Source organism: Adiantum capillus-veneris, chromosome 19 (assembly GCF_014529385.1).
Source record: "Adiantum capillus-veneris isolate H3 chromosome 19, ASM1452938v2, whole genome shotgun sequence".
Taxonomy (NCBI): Eukaryota; Viridiplantae; Streptophyta; class Polypodiopsida; order Polypodiales; family Pteridaceae; genus Adiantum; species Adiantum capillus-veneris.
In genome coordinates this window covers 84,642,504-84,656,812 of record NC_140949.1, presented here as the reverse complement: position 1 = coordinate 84,656,812, position 14,309 = coordinate 84,642,504, and the positions used below count along the sequence as shown (strand labels likewise).

The 14,309-nt window shown below is 47.4% G+C and overlaps 1 protein-coding gene across 7 annotated transcripts in view; it reads left to right on the top strand.

The window, feature by feature from the left end:
* D2HGDH (FAD-linked oxidases family protein) overlaps positions 1-14,309 on the top strand; it is a 178,550-nt gene that overhangs the window by 27,023 nt on the left and 137,218 nt on the right. For all 7 annotated transcript variants that reach the window (XR_015185358.1, XR_015185359.1, XM_086490867.1 and 4 more), the window contains exons 3-4: positions 12,498-12,913; positions 13,004-13,105. Coding sequence is in view for 5 of the 7 variants with exons in the window: in XM_086490867.1 (XP_086346993.1) it covers positions 12,498-12,913; positions 13,004-13,105 (518 nt within the window). In the remaining 2 variants the exon portion in view is untranslated. The remainder of the gene's footprint in view (positions 1-12,497; positions 12,914-13,003; positions 13,106-14,309) is intronic.

The window sequence follows — 14,309 nt, the reverse complement described above, 5'->3', positions numbered from 1 at the left end:
TAGTTGTTGGCTCAAGTGGCTCATTGGGCTCAGTTACGGTAGGAACACAAGAAAAGGGTGTGATCTCAGGCAAAGGTTGAATAGATAGTCCATAACAAGGCATAGACTTGGTAGCTTCCAACCACTCTAGCAGATCTTCGTCTGACCCTCCAGGTGTAGTAGGCTGTTCTTGTTCAGAGTTGGTTTCCATTGACAGAGAAACTTGCTGCACGACGGGATCCATGCCTCCTAAGCGAATGGGTTGCATTGGGGAGCTAGGAGTATGTATCCACATGGCGTCGTTTCCCCAATTCGTGAAGTGCTTTAGTGTATCGCAACCATGGTCTACCGATGAGCAAGGGAAATCCGCCCTCAACTTGGGGAAGATGAACCACAACAAAATCCAAGTTAAAGTTAAAGTCTTGTACCTGCAGAGGCACTTTGTCCACTATGTCCACTGGGTAGACTGTCCGCTGGTCGGCCAATGTAACTGTAAAGGGAGCAGGGCGAGTAGGCTGTGGACCAAGAGCTAACATAGTGAACTCAGGCATCAGATTGATGCCAGATCCACCATCCACTATCACGCCTGAGAAGTGCTGCCCCAAGACGGACACGGTGAGACGAGGGGTTCTATAATCAGTGAGGGGGGTAGGGGGATGGGATATATTATAGGACTTTGATGGTTGCACTGGGAGGTGCCCGCCACTAGGACTTGCTCCGGGGTAAAGTGATCGAATAACTGCAAGGGTGTCACTTTTAAAACTCGCATCTAGCTGTAGTAGGTCATATAGGGACACTTGTTGGAAGGTGTTCTTCAAGATTGTCTCTGCTGTAAGCTTTTCTTTTTCTACCAGTGGTTTCTCTGGTACCTTGATCTTTTGTAGATCGGAAACTGCTTCCAAGAAGGCTTCATCAATATTTGAGAGTAAAGATTTGGATTCTTGCTTGTCACTGGGTGATGGCTTGTCAACAGCTGATGGCAGGGTATCCTCGGTTGTGAGAATATGTGGGGGAGTTGAACGTGCTGGAATGCTAAGACCGAGAGCGGCTCTCTGGGCCCGAGTGAGGATGCCCTTTGGCTCCTCTACCAACTGCACCTTATCTTGATGGGTAATCATATGGGCAAAAGGGGGCGGCTGAGGAATGGTGCTAACTGCTATCAAATTGAGCTTGGGAAAGGTAAACTCATTCTGGCTTTGACTTTGGTTCAAAGCCCGGGATGCACGAAGTTTAGGGCAATCCTTATTGTAGTGATCCTTCATTTTAGGGCAATGATGGCAGGGAGGGGACCCTTTGGGCAAGGGGCATTTGCTTTGGTAATGACCATAGTCCCCGCATCTGTAGCACAAAATGGGCCGATTCGATGGGCGAGTTGAAGGGCGAGGTGGTCCTTGCTCTTGGTGCATGGAGTTGGAGGTGGAAGCATAGAAGCTTTGAGGTGATGAGGGAGCATGGGTATGATAAAATCTCTGAGAGGGAAAAGTGCTCTGCATACCTTGCATAGGAGGGTCTGTCAGCAAAGGTGGCATGTGGTTTGGATGGCCATAGGGGGAAACCATGTTGGATGTAGGTGGTGGCCCTTGTTGAAGAGTAGGACCAAGACTCTGCTGTATTTGTTGCAATCCTTTGAGGTAGTAGCAATCCTTGTTGTAAGGTGCAACGGAAGTGAATGTTGAACTTTGCTCAAGGTGAGTGCTCCGAATTGTGCACCAGGTTCCTTTTACTTACGGAAGGGAGAGCCTTCCGTTCCTTTAGTGAGAGAGTGCAATGGACACAAACAAAGCGATGAACAGTGTGAATGAAGGTGCTGAGACTGAGAGATAGAGAGAGAAGAATACGACACCAGAATGTTGTCCAAAGCCCTCCTCCGAAGGCCCCACTCTCTATGGCGAGAGCAGTCTACTATTGATTGCACAAATCTCTACAATGCTTGGACTTGACGACGACGAGACGGACTGAAATCGGAAAATGCTAATGGCTGAAATCTGCAATTCTTTTATCTGCTGAATTCTGACTCTATGTCGGTGATGACGATGCAATGACGACGCGCTGAAAATGCAGATGCTGAAATCTGCATTTTCCGGGCTGAAACTGCAAACTACGCTGGATCTGATCGTGCGACGAGGATCTGCTGCGGGATGCGAGATCTGCGAGGTTTGGGCTTTTACTGCTGTGTCTTGATGCTGAAAACTGAAAACGCTGGTGCTTACTGAGGTTCCGTCGTGATGAATCTGCAAAACGCCGAGGCTGATCTGCAAACCAAAAACGCTAGGGCTGGTTCTGTCCTGTTGGAGAAATCTGCTAACGCTAGGGCTGATCTGCTATCTTGCTGTCGCCGGGGCTGATTTGCAATGCAAATGCCATGGCTGATCTGTCATGCAAAAACGCTAGGCTTTCAGATGGGCTGAAAACGCTAGGTCTGTTGCGGGAAGGTGGTCTTGCTGAGAAGGTGCCTGTTGAACGCGAACTTCCTGCTGCCTCTTCTGCTAGAAAGTGATAGCGCTAGGTTTGCTTATATAGTTGAGTTTCTAAATTGCCCTACCAGTTCCCAACAAAAGTCACTTAAAAATAATAAGTGAAAAATGTCAAAAATAGGGAAAGTAGGTCTATGCACTGTAAAAATGCTCTTGATGGGTCTAAACTAGACTACGGCTGATGCTAGATTGTATAAGAAGCTTGTCCATGTGCCGCAAGTGCAGTGCGCATGTGACATCCCCCTTGTTAAAGGTGAGACACAATTACCGAACTTCTAGCTTTGGATGCTTTCTGTACTTCTGATGTTGAATGTTTCTGATGCTTGTGGATGCGTAAGCCGATGAAAACTCCTCTAAACTTGTGGATACTACGGATGTGGGTACTACTGCGATGTAAACACCGACAAGCTTAGTTACTAGGTAGCTTTACTACTGTCGCAGAATACGAGCCTTGATGCTGACTCTACCTTAAGAACAAGTATTACCACTTGAATAGTCCTGCCGTGAAAAGTTAAACATTGCGACGATGAAGCTGAAAGGTAAGGGTGCTCGGAGGTATTTCCAGTGATTCCATGTCGACGGAAGTGGATGCATGCTATATGCGAATGCAGAAGAGGGTTAGGGATCTTTGCACCAGCTTCTTCCATATCCGCATAGGAGGCAAGTAGATCTTGGTACTCAAGATCTTGATTTTCGTGTATCCGATGTCGATCTTCGTTCAAAGACATAGTGATGAAGACGGGAGAGCGCCCGATGCGCGATGGACTAAGGGTGAAGTGGCTAATAAGTCCGGGGCAGGGATACAAAGATTCTTTGAGAACAAAAAACTGAGAGAGGTTCTTTGGGTTCTTGGTTCTGCTTGGGTTCTTGGTGGTTCTTCCCTTGAGTAGGCGAAGCCGAAGCACGTACAGAGCTCTAATACCAATCTCAGGTGCCGCGAAAGTGTTTAAGGATTTAGCTCGGATCTAGTACTCCGCACAAACACAAGGTTACTTTACTTTACTTGAAAAGAGAAACTCAATTGAACACGCGAGAGAGAGAGAGAGAGAGAGAGAGAGAGAGAGAGAGAGAGAGAGAGAGATGACACTGCATGTCGGTCCCCAAGCACCCTCAAGGGCCCCCTTGCTCTATTGCCAACGCAAGTACTTTCTTTTATCACTTGCACAAATGCTGATACAATGATCCTAGATGCCGATGATGCTGAGATGCTGATGGGTACTTGCTAGAGATGGTTGGTACGGCGAAGATACTGAAGGGTATTGCTGTAGATGCTTGGTACCGCAAGACTAAGTGCTGAATGCTGTAAACATTAGTCTTGAGGCTGGAATCTGGAAGTTACTTGGCGATGAAGGCTGAAATCTTCATGGCTGAAAATACTGATCTGCTGGCTGAATGTATTGAGGCTTCATGCTTTAAAACCCTGGTCTACTGTGGGCTGGAAACGCTGATCTGAAGTGGGTGGAAACGCTGAGGTACTGAAGTGGAAAACGCTGGAATGCTGGCTGCTACATGGCGATTTATTGATTGCTAAAAACGCTGAGGACCTGAGGTACTTGTGCTGTGGTGTTGACTTCTAGTTCTTATGCTTCTTCTTCCTTGTCTTAAGAGAAACGCCCCCAGGCCACCTATATATGCAAGCAAAGCTGGGTCGAGCAGCCAATTCTGACACTAATGAACTTGGTAAACATGGGCTAAAAATATAACCTAATAATAAGTTGAAATGGCTGTATGTTGCAAGAGAGGGCATGCAACTATGACCTGCCTGGGCACGTCTTGCTAGAGGCTCACAAAGTGCCAGGCTAGATCCTAAACTAAACTGCGGTTGATGCTAGATTGTATAAGAAGCTTTTTCACGTGGCGCAAGTGCGGTTTGCCTCCTCGACAAGAAAGTTGGTAGCTGGATCGAAACGTGGCGCCATTGTCGAAAGTGTGCTCGAACTGCTCGGATGGCCAGGGGGCTCATCGCGATGACCTTGGACGCCATCTCGGGAGTCTCAAACTCTATCTAGTAGTAGCCACGTCCGAGAAGCAGAACAACGAAGATCTTGCCCGCCTCTGTGAGAAGGCGGGCCTGAAGGAGATCACACACCTCCCCTCTGTTGGGTCTAGTTGCGGAGAATCTTGCAGATAACAAAGGTGGCATGAAGGTGCGCCACCTCTGCCTCTAAGCTCGCTTGCTCTGTCAGCGAAAGAGAAAGTCAGATGGTGGGTTCTGCGGGGTCCGGCGAGGGGGCTGCAGTGGAGTCCCTCTGTGGCGGAGGAGCATCCTCCATCTGTGTCTGCTACTGCAAGGGCGAATGAAGTGAGTCGGGGCCGCTGTGAACCAGCACCGAGAGAGACGATGCGGGGGTGGCAGGGGCTACGGGCAGCGCGAGGAGGGGGGACTCAGAAGCGGGCGATCAACTCCAGCAGTGCGTGCAAAGGGTTGGCAGCTCAGGGCAGCACGGGGCTGAGGCGGGATAAGGCAGCACGAGTGGGAGCTGAAGGCGATGGCGAGAGCGTGCGTGAGCAACAACAACGAGCAGTAGCTACCCTTCACCTTTCTTTCCACGAGTTAGTTTTGGAAGGCAATTTGGGAGAATATAGGCACAAGGCTGACATTCTTGTACTTGTTTCACCCACAGACAGATTGGCAATCGGAGATAGCCAATTTAATGGTTGTGGACTGGTTAAAGTCATACATCTTTGATCAAAAGAATCAATGCGTCACGTGCGCACTCGCCCATCTCAGTCTGCTTCCCCGACCTGCGGAGGGAGTACCTTCTGCTCCTTTCAAGGATAGGTTCAACGATTGGGATTGTCCTGGAGACACCTTGCACGGCAGCCTCTGTAGCTGCCAAGGTGGCCGGCATCCCCACAGTACGTGTTCTGGTTCGGGACACCCACACTCTCCCGAAGGTCATCCTACTACCTCGAGTAAGTGGAGGTTGGTTCCGTCAGAGCGTTGAGTATTCGGGCCTCCCGAATCAATGTTTTATTTGTCGTCAGATGGGCCATCTTGCGAAGGCCCGTCCACGGAGGAGACCCCAACCTACACCGCAGGGTCAGCCCTAGCCTTCAAGGTCTGGCCAGCCAGCAGCAGGCAGAGTCACTGGGTACGCAGACAGAGCCACCCTGCGAGCCTGGGACTCAAGCCGAGGAGGGCTGACATTAGGTTCGTGGTCGATGTCGACATGGGCCACCACGCCAGCGTGGCACTCAGAGTGGTCCTCAGGCTCCAATCCAGAAGTAGTGGGTTCCCACAATGAACCGGTTCGACCCTCTTCAGCAGATTCCCTCGAGTTCCCCTCTGCCCCTCCCCCCCGCCTCCTTCACCTCGCCCTCCTCCCTCTTCCGCTCCCTGCCCCCCTCTCCTCTCTCTCCCACGAGCCCCCCCTTCCTCCACATCTCCTCCCGCTCCTTCCCCGCAGCCGTCCCAGGGGGCAGGACCATCCTCAGCTGCTAGGAGATCTCTTGGCAGCGCTTTGGCCACGAGTCGCTTGGCGAGAGAGGGACAGCCTTTCTTGCAAACCCCCCTTATGGTGCAGACGTCCCACTTTGCAGCAGTTCCTCGTGGATTGACGAGCTTCGACATTCGTCGTCGTTGGGATTTCTTTGCCTACAACTTTACATGGTTTCTCGGCGACCCCTCACTACACTTTGAGGCAACTTGCTTTAGAGTTCATGTACTGTTCCTTGCAGCTAGAGGGATAGAGGCCCTGGACTCAGCGGTTGGCTTCTCTTTTCCCCGCCTGAGTGGACTTTAGACTCAGTGTTGGAGTGACTGCAAGCTCAAGCCCTCGAGTTCTCTCATCACATGGGAGACCTAGGGGTTACAGACTAGAGGGATAGAGGCCCTGGACTCAGCGATTGGCTTCTCTTTTCCCCGCCTGAGTGGACTTTAGACTCAGTGTTGGAGTGATTGCAGGCTCAAGCCCTCGAGTTCTCTCATCACATGGGAGACCTAGGGGTTACAGACTTGGTTCAGACTCTGTGGCTGTTGGCCAAGTTTTCAGTGACACCTCCAGACTCAGCAGGATGTAGACACATTGTGGTTCACTTCTTTGTTGACACTCAGAGCCCCCCATGCTATGTACACATACTACACATACATGAGGACTCCTGGATAGAGGAGGTTGCCTTGCGCATGACTCGTTCTTCTTGGGCTTGGGCTAGACACTCTTTGCAGTCACGCCTATCTCGGGGATGCTCGGATGCGGATTACTCCCCATCCAAGCCTGCCTCGAAGATAGCACAGTTAGCTGTTGCTGCAGCATCAGTTCTCTCGCTCCCCATGAGGATCGTCTCATGGAACGTGCAGGGATTAGGTGGGCCCCAGTTTCAGCGTCAGAGGGACCGACTGCGTCAGGAGCTTTAATGATGCCTTGTGGGAGGAGAGATTGACCTTCTTATGCTACAGGAGCATCATCTGTGTGACAGCCGCATTAGACGCTTTGGTCAGCTTTTGGGGCGGTGTGAGACTTTTTGGTCAGCTGCATATGAACCTGGTGGCATCCATGGAGTGGTATGTATGACTGTTGTGGACTCTTGGCAGCAGACTATTGTGGACAGAGGGATTATTGTGCCTGGCAGGGCTTAGTGGATCACTATACAGGTTAAGGGTTGCCTCTTGGGCTTCCTAAACATCTATGCGCCCAATGTGGCGAGTGCACGTGCAGAGTTTTGGTCTCACATTGTAGAGTCTCTGCCGCAGGCAGAGCAATGGTGCATTGAGGGTGACTTCAACCTGTTGGAGGACCCCTCTGATAGGATTGGAGGTAGCCATAGTACTGTGCATGGAGTTGAGTTGGTAGCTTGGGAGAGGTTATGTATGACTCTGCGGGCTTCATATGTGTGGTAGCATTCTAGCTTTGTGAGGCCCCCAGACAGCCTGGCCTTCTCTCGTTTGGACCGCAGAGTGGGAGGAGTGAATCTATCTCGGATAGATCGCTTCTACACTAATGACCACTTCTGTGACTTGGGTGGGACAATTTGCATTCTGGCTAGGACTTCTATTTGGGACCATGCACCAGTGATCCTCATAGTGACTGATAGACAGAGGAGGGGGAGCACGATGCTACGCATCCCTGAGAGGGTCTTGTTGGACTCTGCGCTCAGAGAGCGAGTGGTGGCTCTTTGGACAGAGGGCTTAGACATGCAGGACTCTCCTGCTGACAGAGTGGCCTCTGGACTTGCTTAGTTTAGGCGGCTATTTCTTCAGGAGTCTACGGCTCGCCTGTCTCCCTCTTCCCCATCTCTGTCAAGGATTGCACTAACTCCTATGGAGGAGTTGGAGCAGATGTTTATGGAAAGGAAGTCAGAACGCGAAGCAAGAAATGCAAAAAGAATGCCAGAAATGGAACGTAGATACGCAGAGAAGAGCAGAAATGGAGCGCAAACACCAAGAAAGAATGGCAGCCGCCGTCAAAGACAAGAGCGACCAACACATGAAAGAGTTCTTGCGACTCTTTTCTCAAGTTCAAGCACAGATGCAACAGATTCGGGAAAAGGAGACTCCCTCAGTTTCTTCTTCTCCAAAGCAAGACACACATGATTTGCATGATGATGATTTGGATGACAATGATACGCATGATGATTTGAATGATTATGATGAGCATGATGATTTGGATGACACTGACAAGCATGATGATTTGCATGATCAAGATGTGATTTCTCAAGCATGATGAGTTGCATGAAGATGATATGATTGTTCACAAGAAGGATGATGTGGTAGTTGATACTTTCTCTAGTGAAGCTAACCTCATTGTAGAGACGATCAATCATGAAGAACCGATCTTGGCTCTCGAGCCTAGGTCCAAAGCACCCTTACAGGAAGTATTATGTGTTCGCATGATTAGTTAGCACGCATTGTACGGGTGTTTCATTCGTGATCGTTTCCTGTATTTTAGTCAGCATCCTTATGCTAGGCATGACATATTGTACGTTGAGCACGTTTCACTCATAAATGAGCTCGAATGTATGCGGATTGTTCATGAAAAGCTGAAAAGTATGCATTCAAGGAAGTCACATTCCATGTCTCTTCCTTGGCATGACACAATTGTAGCAAGAGCACATGAAAGTATGAGCACCAAGCATGGGCATTTCCGTTGTGAATTGCCACAGTTGATTGCTTTAGATCATAAGAGAAAGATTCGATCTCATTGTTTGCATGTATGTGGTGAACGGTTTGGCACTCCGTCTCTTTGTTCATCTACATTGCATGCACAGTCTTTGAGGAAGACAAGATTTTTTCCACTCACTTTACATGGAATAGCCTATAGGTATGTTCATGGTTTTGTGTTGGAAATGGTTTCAGGAATTTTCAACCTTGGAGATTCTTGAAGAAGAAAGAAGCATGACTCTAGACGAAGTTGAAGCATCGAAGCAGCCACAGAAGACTTTGTGTCGCTTTCGGCGCGGCCCAAAGAAGCAAGCGTTGCAGACCTTTCTGAAGTTCAAGTACCGCACGACCCACACACATCAGAGTGGGCCGGCGAAGAGTCCCTTCCCAGGATTATTGGCCATCTCCCTCGACGCCATACAGTTCGGTACTAGTACCTCACTTTGAAAAGGAGGGGATGTCACGTGACACATCCAACCCTATGTGTCTGTGGACAAGCTATAGCACGACAAGGGTTCAGTCAATCCAGTCGGTTTAGATTAGAAGTGATCTGGCACTTTTGTGAGTCTATTCGTAGACCGTGCATGCCCAGTCACTTAGTGTAGATGCAAATCCTCTGGTTGCACACAGCATGATCATAAGCATTCCCATCAGAATCCATCAGAATCCTTCAGGGGAATTTTCCAGTACATTTAGCCTATTTTACCTATTTTTGACATTTTTCACTTATTATTTTTAAGTGACTTTTGTTGGAAAGTAGGTAGGGCAAATTGAGTAACTTTATTTATAAGCAAACCTAGGCTAGCACTAAATGGCAGAAGAGGCAACAGGAGCCAAGCTCAACAGGCAACTTCTCAAGCAAGAACTCGGTGGTCTCCCCTCCAAGCAAGGACTCATCACCTAGAATTTTTCTCATCAGGCATCATCGCCCTCATCAGCATAAGCCTGGTGTTTTTCATCATGAGGATCATCGCCTAGCATCACAGATACATAGCGTTTGCAGCAGATCTTCACCGCAAGAAGTCCCAGCACCTAGCGTTAGTAAAAAGCGAGAGTGCCCTCACTTCTGACATGGCGTTTTTCAGCAGTAAAGAACATCAGTTTTCAGCTTTAAGACCTGCAGAATTTCAGCGACAAAGATCAGTAGAATCAGCCTCAAAACCAGCGTTTTTGGATTTGTAGCAGATTTCAGCCCATAGCGTTTTTGGACAGCAGATTTCAGCCCTTGAGTCTGTGTCGCCATCCCCGTCGTCATCACCAACATAGCCTCGAGTTGCATCATTCACATGCATCCACTTTGTACGAGTTTGTGCAATCAATAGTAGATCACTCTCGCCAACGAGAGTGGGGCCTTTGGAGGAGGGTTTTACAACGTCTCTGGTGTCGTATCTCTCCTCTCTCTTTATCTCTTAGTCTCATACACTTGTGCGCACAGTGTACATTCTCTTTATTTATGATCATTGTACTCTCTCATTTAAGAACGGAAGGCTCTCCCTTCCATAAGAACAAAAGGAACCTTGAGCATAGTTCGGAGCACTCATCTTGAGCAAAGTTCAAACATTCATTCCGTTGCACCTTACAGCCAGAGGCTTGAGTTGCCTCTTCAGCTAGAGGAGCTCCACGCGGCCCTCAGAGCACTTCCTCGTGTAGCTGTCCAAGTGAGGATGGTTTGACTCCCAGCTTTTTTCTTAGAGTACTGGAACTTGATTGGCTCAGATCTCTGCAGCGCTTTTCAACACATCCTACACACAAGAGAGATGCCTGACAGCATGAGTGAGGGCCTGATTTACCTCATTCCCAAGGAGGGTGGCTTTTTGGATGAGATGCAACAGTGGCGGCCCATCACCATCCTCAACTTAGCCTACAAAATTCTTGCCAAGGCTCTGAGTTTGAGGGTTCAGCCACTTCTAGAGAGCATTATACATGGGGGACATACAGGTTTTGTCAAGGAGCGTAGTATCCTTGACAACATCTTTACTTTTTGGGACGCATCTGCCCTCGTGCGGCTCCGTGGTAAGGATCTGGTGATACTTCTTCTCGATCTTGAGAAGGCCTACGATAGAGTTGAGTGGGTCTTTTTGGAGGGCACTCTACGTAGGATGGTCTTCTCAGATGCCTGGATCAGAGGTGTGTCAGCTTTTTACAGACAGGCACACAGTTAGGTACTTTTGGTAGGTGGTAGAGGTGATCGTTTCATGCTCACACGTTCCGTCAGACAGGGCTGCGCTCTTGCCCCCTTCCTCTTTCTGTTCTATGCTGAGGTGATGAGCAGATTTTTGGTTTCACAGCAGGTTGGTCTACGTGGCTTAGCGCTCCCTATTCGGGGCGACGAGCTACTGGATGATGAGTTTGCAGACGACTCAGCTTTGCTTGGAGGGCCAAGAGGCCAACCTTCACAGGTGTGAGCAGGCTCTTGAGACTTTTTGTTGTGCATTAGGCACACTGATCAACCGGAGAAAGATAGTGGCTTTCTCGGTTGGTAGTGCTCCTACGCCTGATTGGCTGCCATGTGAGGGTTTCAGATGGATTTCCTCAGGGACTGCAGTTCGATACTTGGGCTGTCAGGCTGGCTTGGACTCGTCTCTTGGGCAGCAGATTGCTCCCCTCCTCCTGTCCATCAGGAGGAAGCTGTTAAATTGGAGCTCTGCACGACTTTCTCTGGCAGGCAGAGTTGTAGTGGCCAACCAAGTGTTGTTGGCTACTATGTGGTACATCAGATCTTGTTGGATCTTTTCGAGTTCCTGCATCAGCCAGGTAGAGAGGCTGATCAGGAATTTCCTTTGCTCAAGGCGCGACACTCAGATAGCCCGGGTCAAAGTGGCCTGGCAGGTCATCACTCTACCTTGTTGTTAGGGGGGTTGGGGATCATAGACCCAGCACAGCAGAACAGAGCCCTTCTTGGGAAATTTGTTGTCAAAGGATTGCTTCCAAGGGAGGAGCCCTGGAAGGAGTTTTTGCTTAAGCGGCTTAGTGCTAGAGTGCCTCAGGCTGGAGGCCCTTGGAGACCTTTGACGAGATGGATTTTCACAGAGATGCGCAGAGTTGGCCTGAGAATGAGTTTGGTGTTGTCAAAGCGGGATGCTGCTGTGCACATTTGGTGGCCGTGAACTGCAAATGTCAGGACTCAGCACCCTCGGTCAGGTATTTCGTTATCAATAGATCACTTCTAGTACAAAAATCGGAGGTCTGAAATCCAAGAGTAAGTAGAGGGTTTCTTTTATAGGACCAAAGGGGCCTACAACAATAACAGCCCACCCCAAAAACACCTCTCTCTGTGGGGCTTCTGACCCTTTGCATTACGTAAGATCGACGAAAGGTCCATATACAAGAAATATGGGAAAACACTGAAAGATATACAACAAGATCATGGGAAAAAATGCCCATACAATCACAGGATAGATCAAAAGATATGATATCATGAAGTGGTGAGGAAGCTCTGACTACTGTAGGAAGCCTACACAAATCTGCAAAAAGTTATCCCCGATCCTGGCAGTATAGCGAAGCCATAAAGACCAGTGTAGCACTACCAATCTAGTGTGACAAGGTGTGCACTGATATTCAGACAGGAGACTAATGTTAGCATGCACTCTGGTATAGATGGGAGGATCAGGATGGACTTATAAGGCAGAGAATCAAAGAAGAGAGCACGTTATTGAAACTTGGTTGACGTACTGATCCTGAGGGTATTCCAAATGGGAGAGTGCAGTGATGATATATTACCACCTCTTTCTTTATGTATATGTTAATACAGTGAGATACATGAGCTGTCAGAAAATAAGTCACTAATTAGCAGGATGGTGGTACACAACAAATTTTAGGTTTTTGTTTTTATTATTTCTTTTCATGTTTTATGTCTATATTCAATAATTCCTTGCAAGGTATTTTATCTGCAAAAACCTGTATAATGACTTCTTTGCTCCTTTATTTTGTTCTAAATTATACAGGTCTTCTTCATAGACTGAGATATTCAAAATTAGTGTCCAGTTTTAAGGCGCATGCATGTGGGGTATCACAGGCAATGGTGGACCTTAAATTATTTAATGCATCGCCTGTTATAGATGCTAGAAGTGAAGAGCAACCCTTTGAGTTTTTCTCAAATTGTCCTTCACTGGGCCAGAAAAGGCATAGCAGCCACATTCCAGCAACTGACAGGGTCAGGAAAGATTCACGCTATGTTAAAACTTTCCGGGATCCTCGCTATTCTACCCTGGAAAATGAAGATCTTGTGGAGTTCAAGAAGATTGTCGGTGATACAGGTGTCTTGACTGAGGCCTTTGAATTGGAGGCTGCCAACACTGACTGGCTAAAAAAGTATTTTGGATCCAGCAAAGTGTTACTTCGTCCCACTTCAACACAGCAAGTACTCTTTTGATTATGGTTTTCTTCTGACAGCAATCTTCATCTTCGCCTTTCAAAACATTGAGCAGAATTTTCTTGTTCTCTTGTTTAGGTTTCGGAAATTCTCAAGTATTGTAATGCAAGGAAACTTGCAGTTGTTCCACAAGGTGGCAATACAGGTCTTGTTGGGGGGAGTGTGCCTGTATTTGATGAGGTATGGCCATTTATCTTGTTTCAAAACACATCACAGCATATTGCTAACTATCTTAATTTTTTGTTCACGCATATATGAATCATATCTTTAACTTGACACTTCTTTTTCCATTAGATAGGCCAACATTGCCACCATCATCTATAGGCTTACAAGCCAATCGGGATTGAGGGCCAAGCATTGTGGGCCCCATGTTTTGTCTTCACAAGTTTGGTCAATGCCCTAATTTCATGCGATCTCCTTTTTTCCTTTGATCGTGCAATCATTGTATAACTGAGAACCTTCAAATGACACATTTTAGGGCGTCCAAAAGTGCCATCTGATCATTAGGGTTGTTATGCACCTTGAAACTGATTTTTTAGTGTCCCTCCCAAATTATAATTGCTTAATCAACCAGGCTTACTGTTTTGCTAAAGTTAAGCCGATTTTTAATCCTACAGTCCTGCCAAGGATGATCAGAATGTGGAAGTGAAAAGGTATCCTAACCTGCAACTGAATTTTTACACCAGGCCACAGAATTATTCAGCATCTTCGTAAACTATGTTAAAGTTTTTCAACGTCTTTATAAACGATGGTATTGGCTTACTGTTTGAAAGGACATGACGGGGAGCTGATCAATTCTCGAGGACTCCTTAATGGCCTGATCAGCCTCAGTAAGAACACACTACCAAGGTGTCTAAAAAATTAGGTTTGTGGCAAAAGATAAGGGTTTTTGTAGGAAAAAAATATTCTTCTATTTTAAAAGCCTTGACTTGTTGCTTATCACAGATATGTTTGTGACTTACGGAGCATTTTGAGACTATTACTTCTCTGTTCTATGAGTTGACAAAGAAGGCAGTAGTGCTATCTTCAGCATGCGTAAATTAATTAAAATTTTGAAGTCTCAATGGATAAGAAGTTTCCTGTTGGTCTTGAAATTTAAGAAGGAGATTGGATTGGCTTATTTTCAGATTCAAATTATACACATTAAGAGAATGACTGATGTAGTGAATCGAATCGTATGGCTCACCCTTTTTAATTGGGTGCAATCTTTTTATTGTCAGTGACAGAGACACACCTATGACTAGCCTCTTTTGACGAGCACTGTTTGATTATATAGGAATTTGTACTTTATAGAGTTCGGGATTGCAACTTCTACTCCTTTTCATCTATCGAATACTTATCTTGGCAACCGGAGGAATCATTGGGAGAAATTTCTTCCATTGAT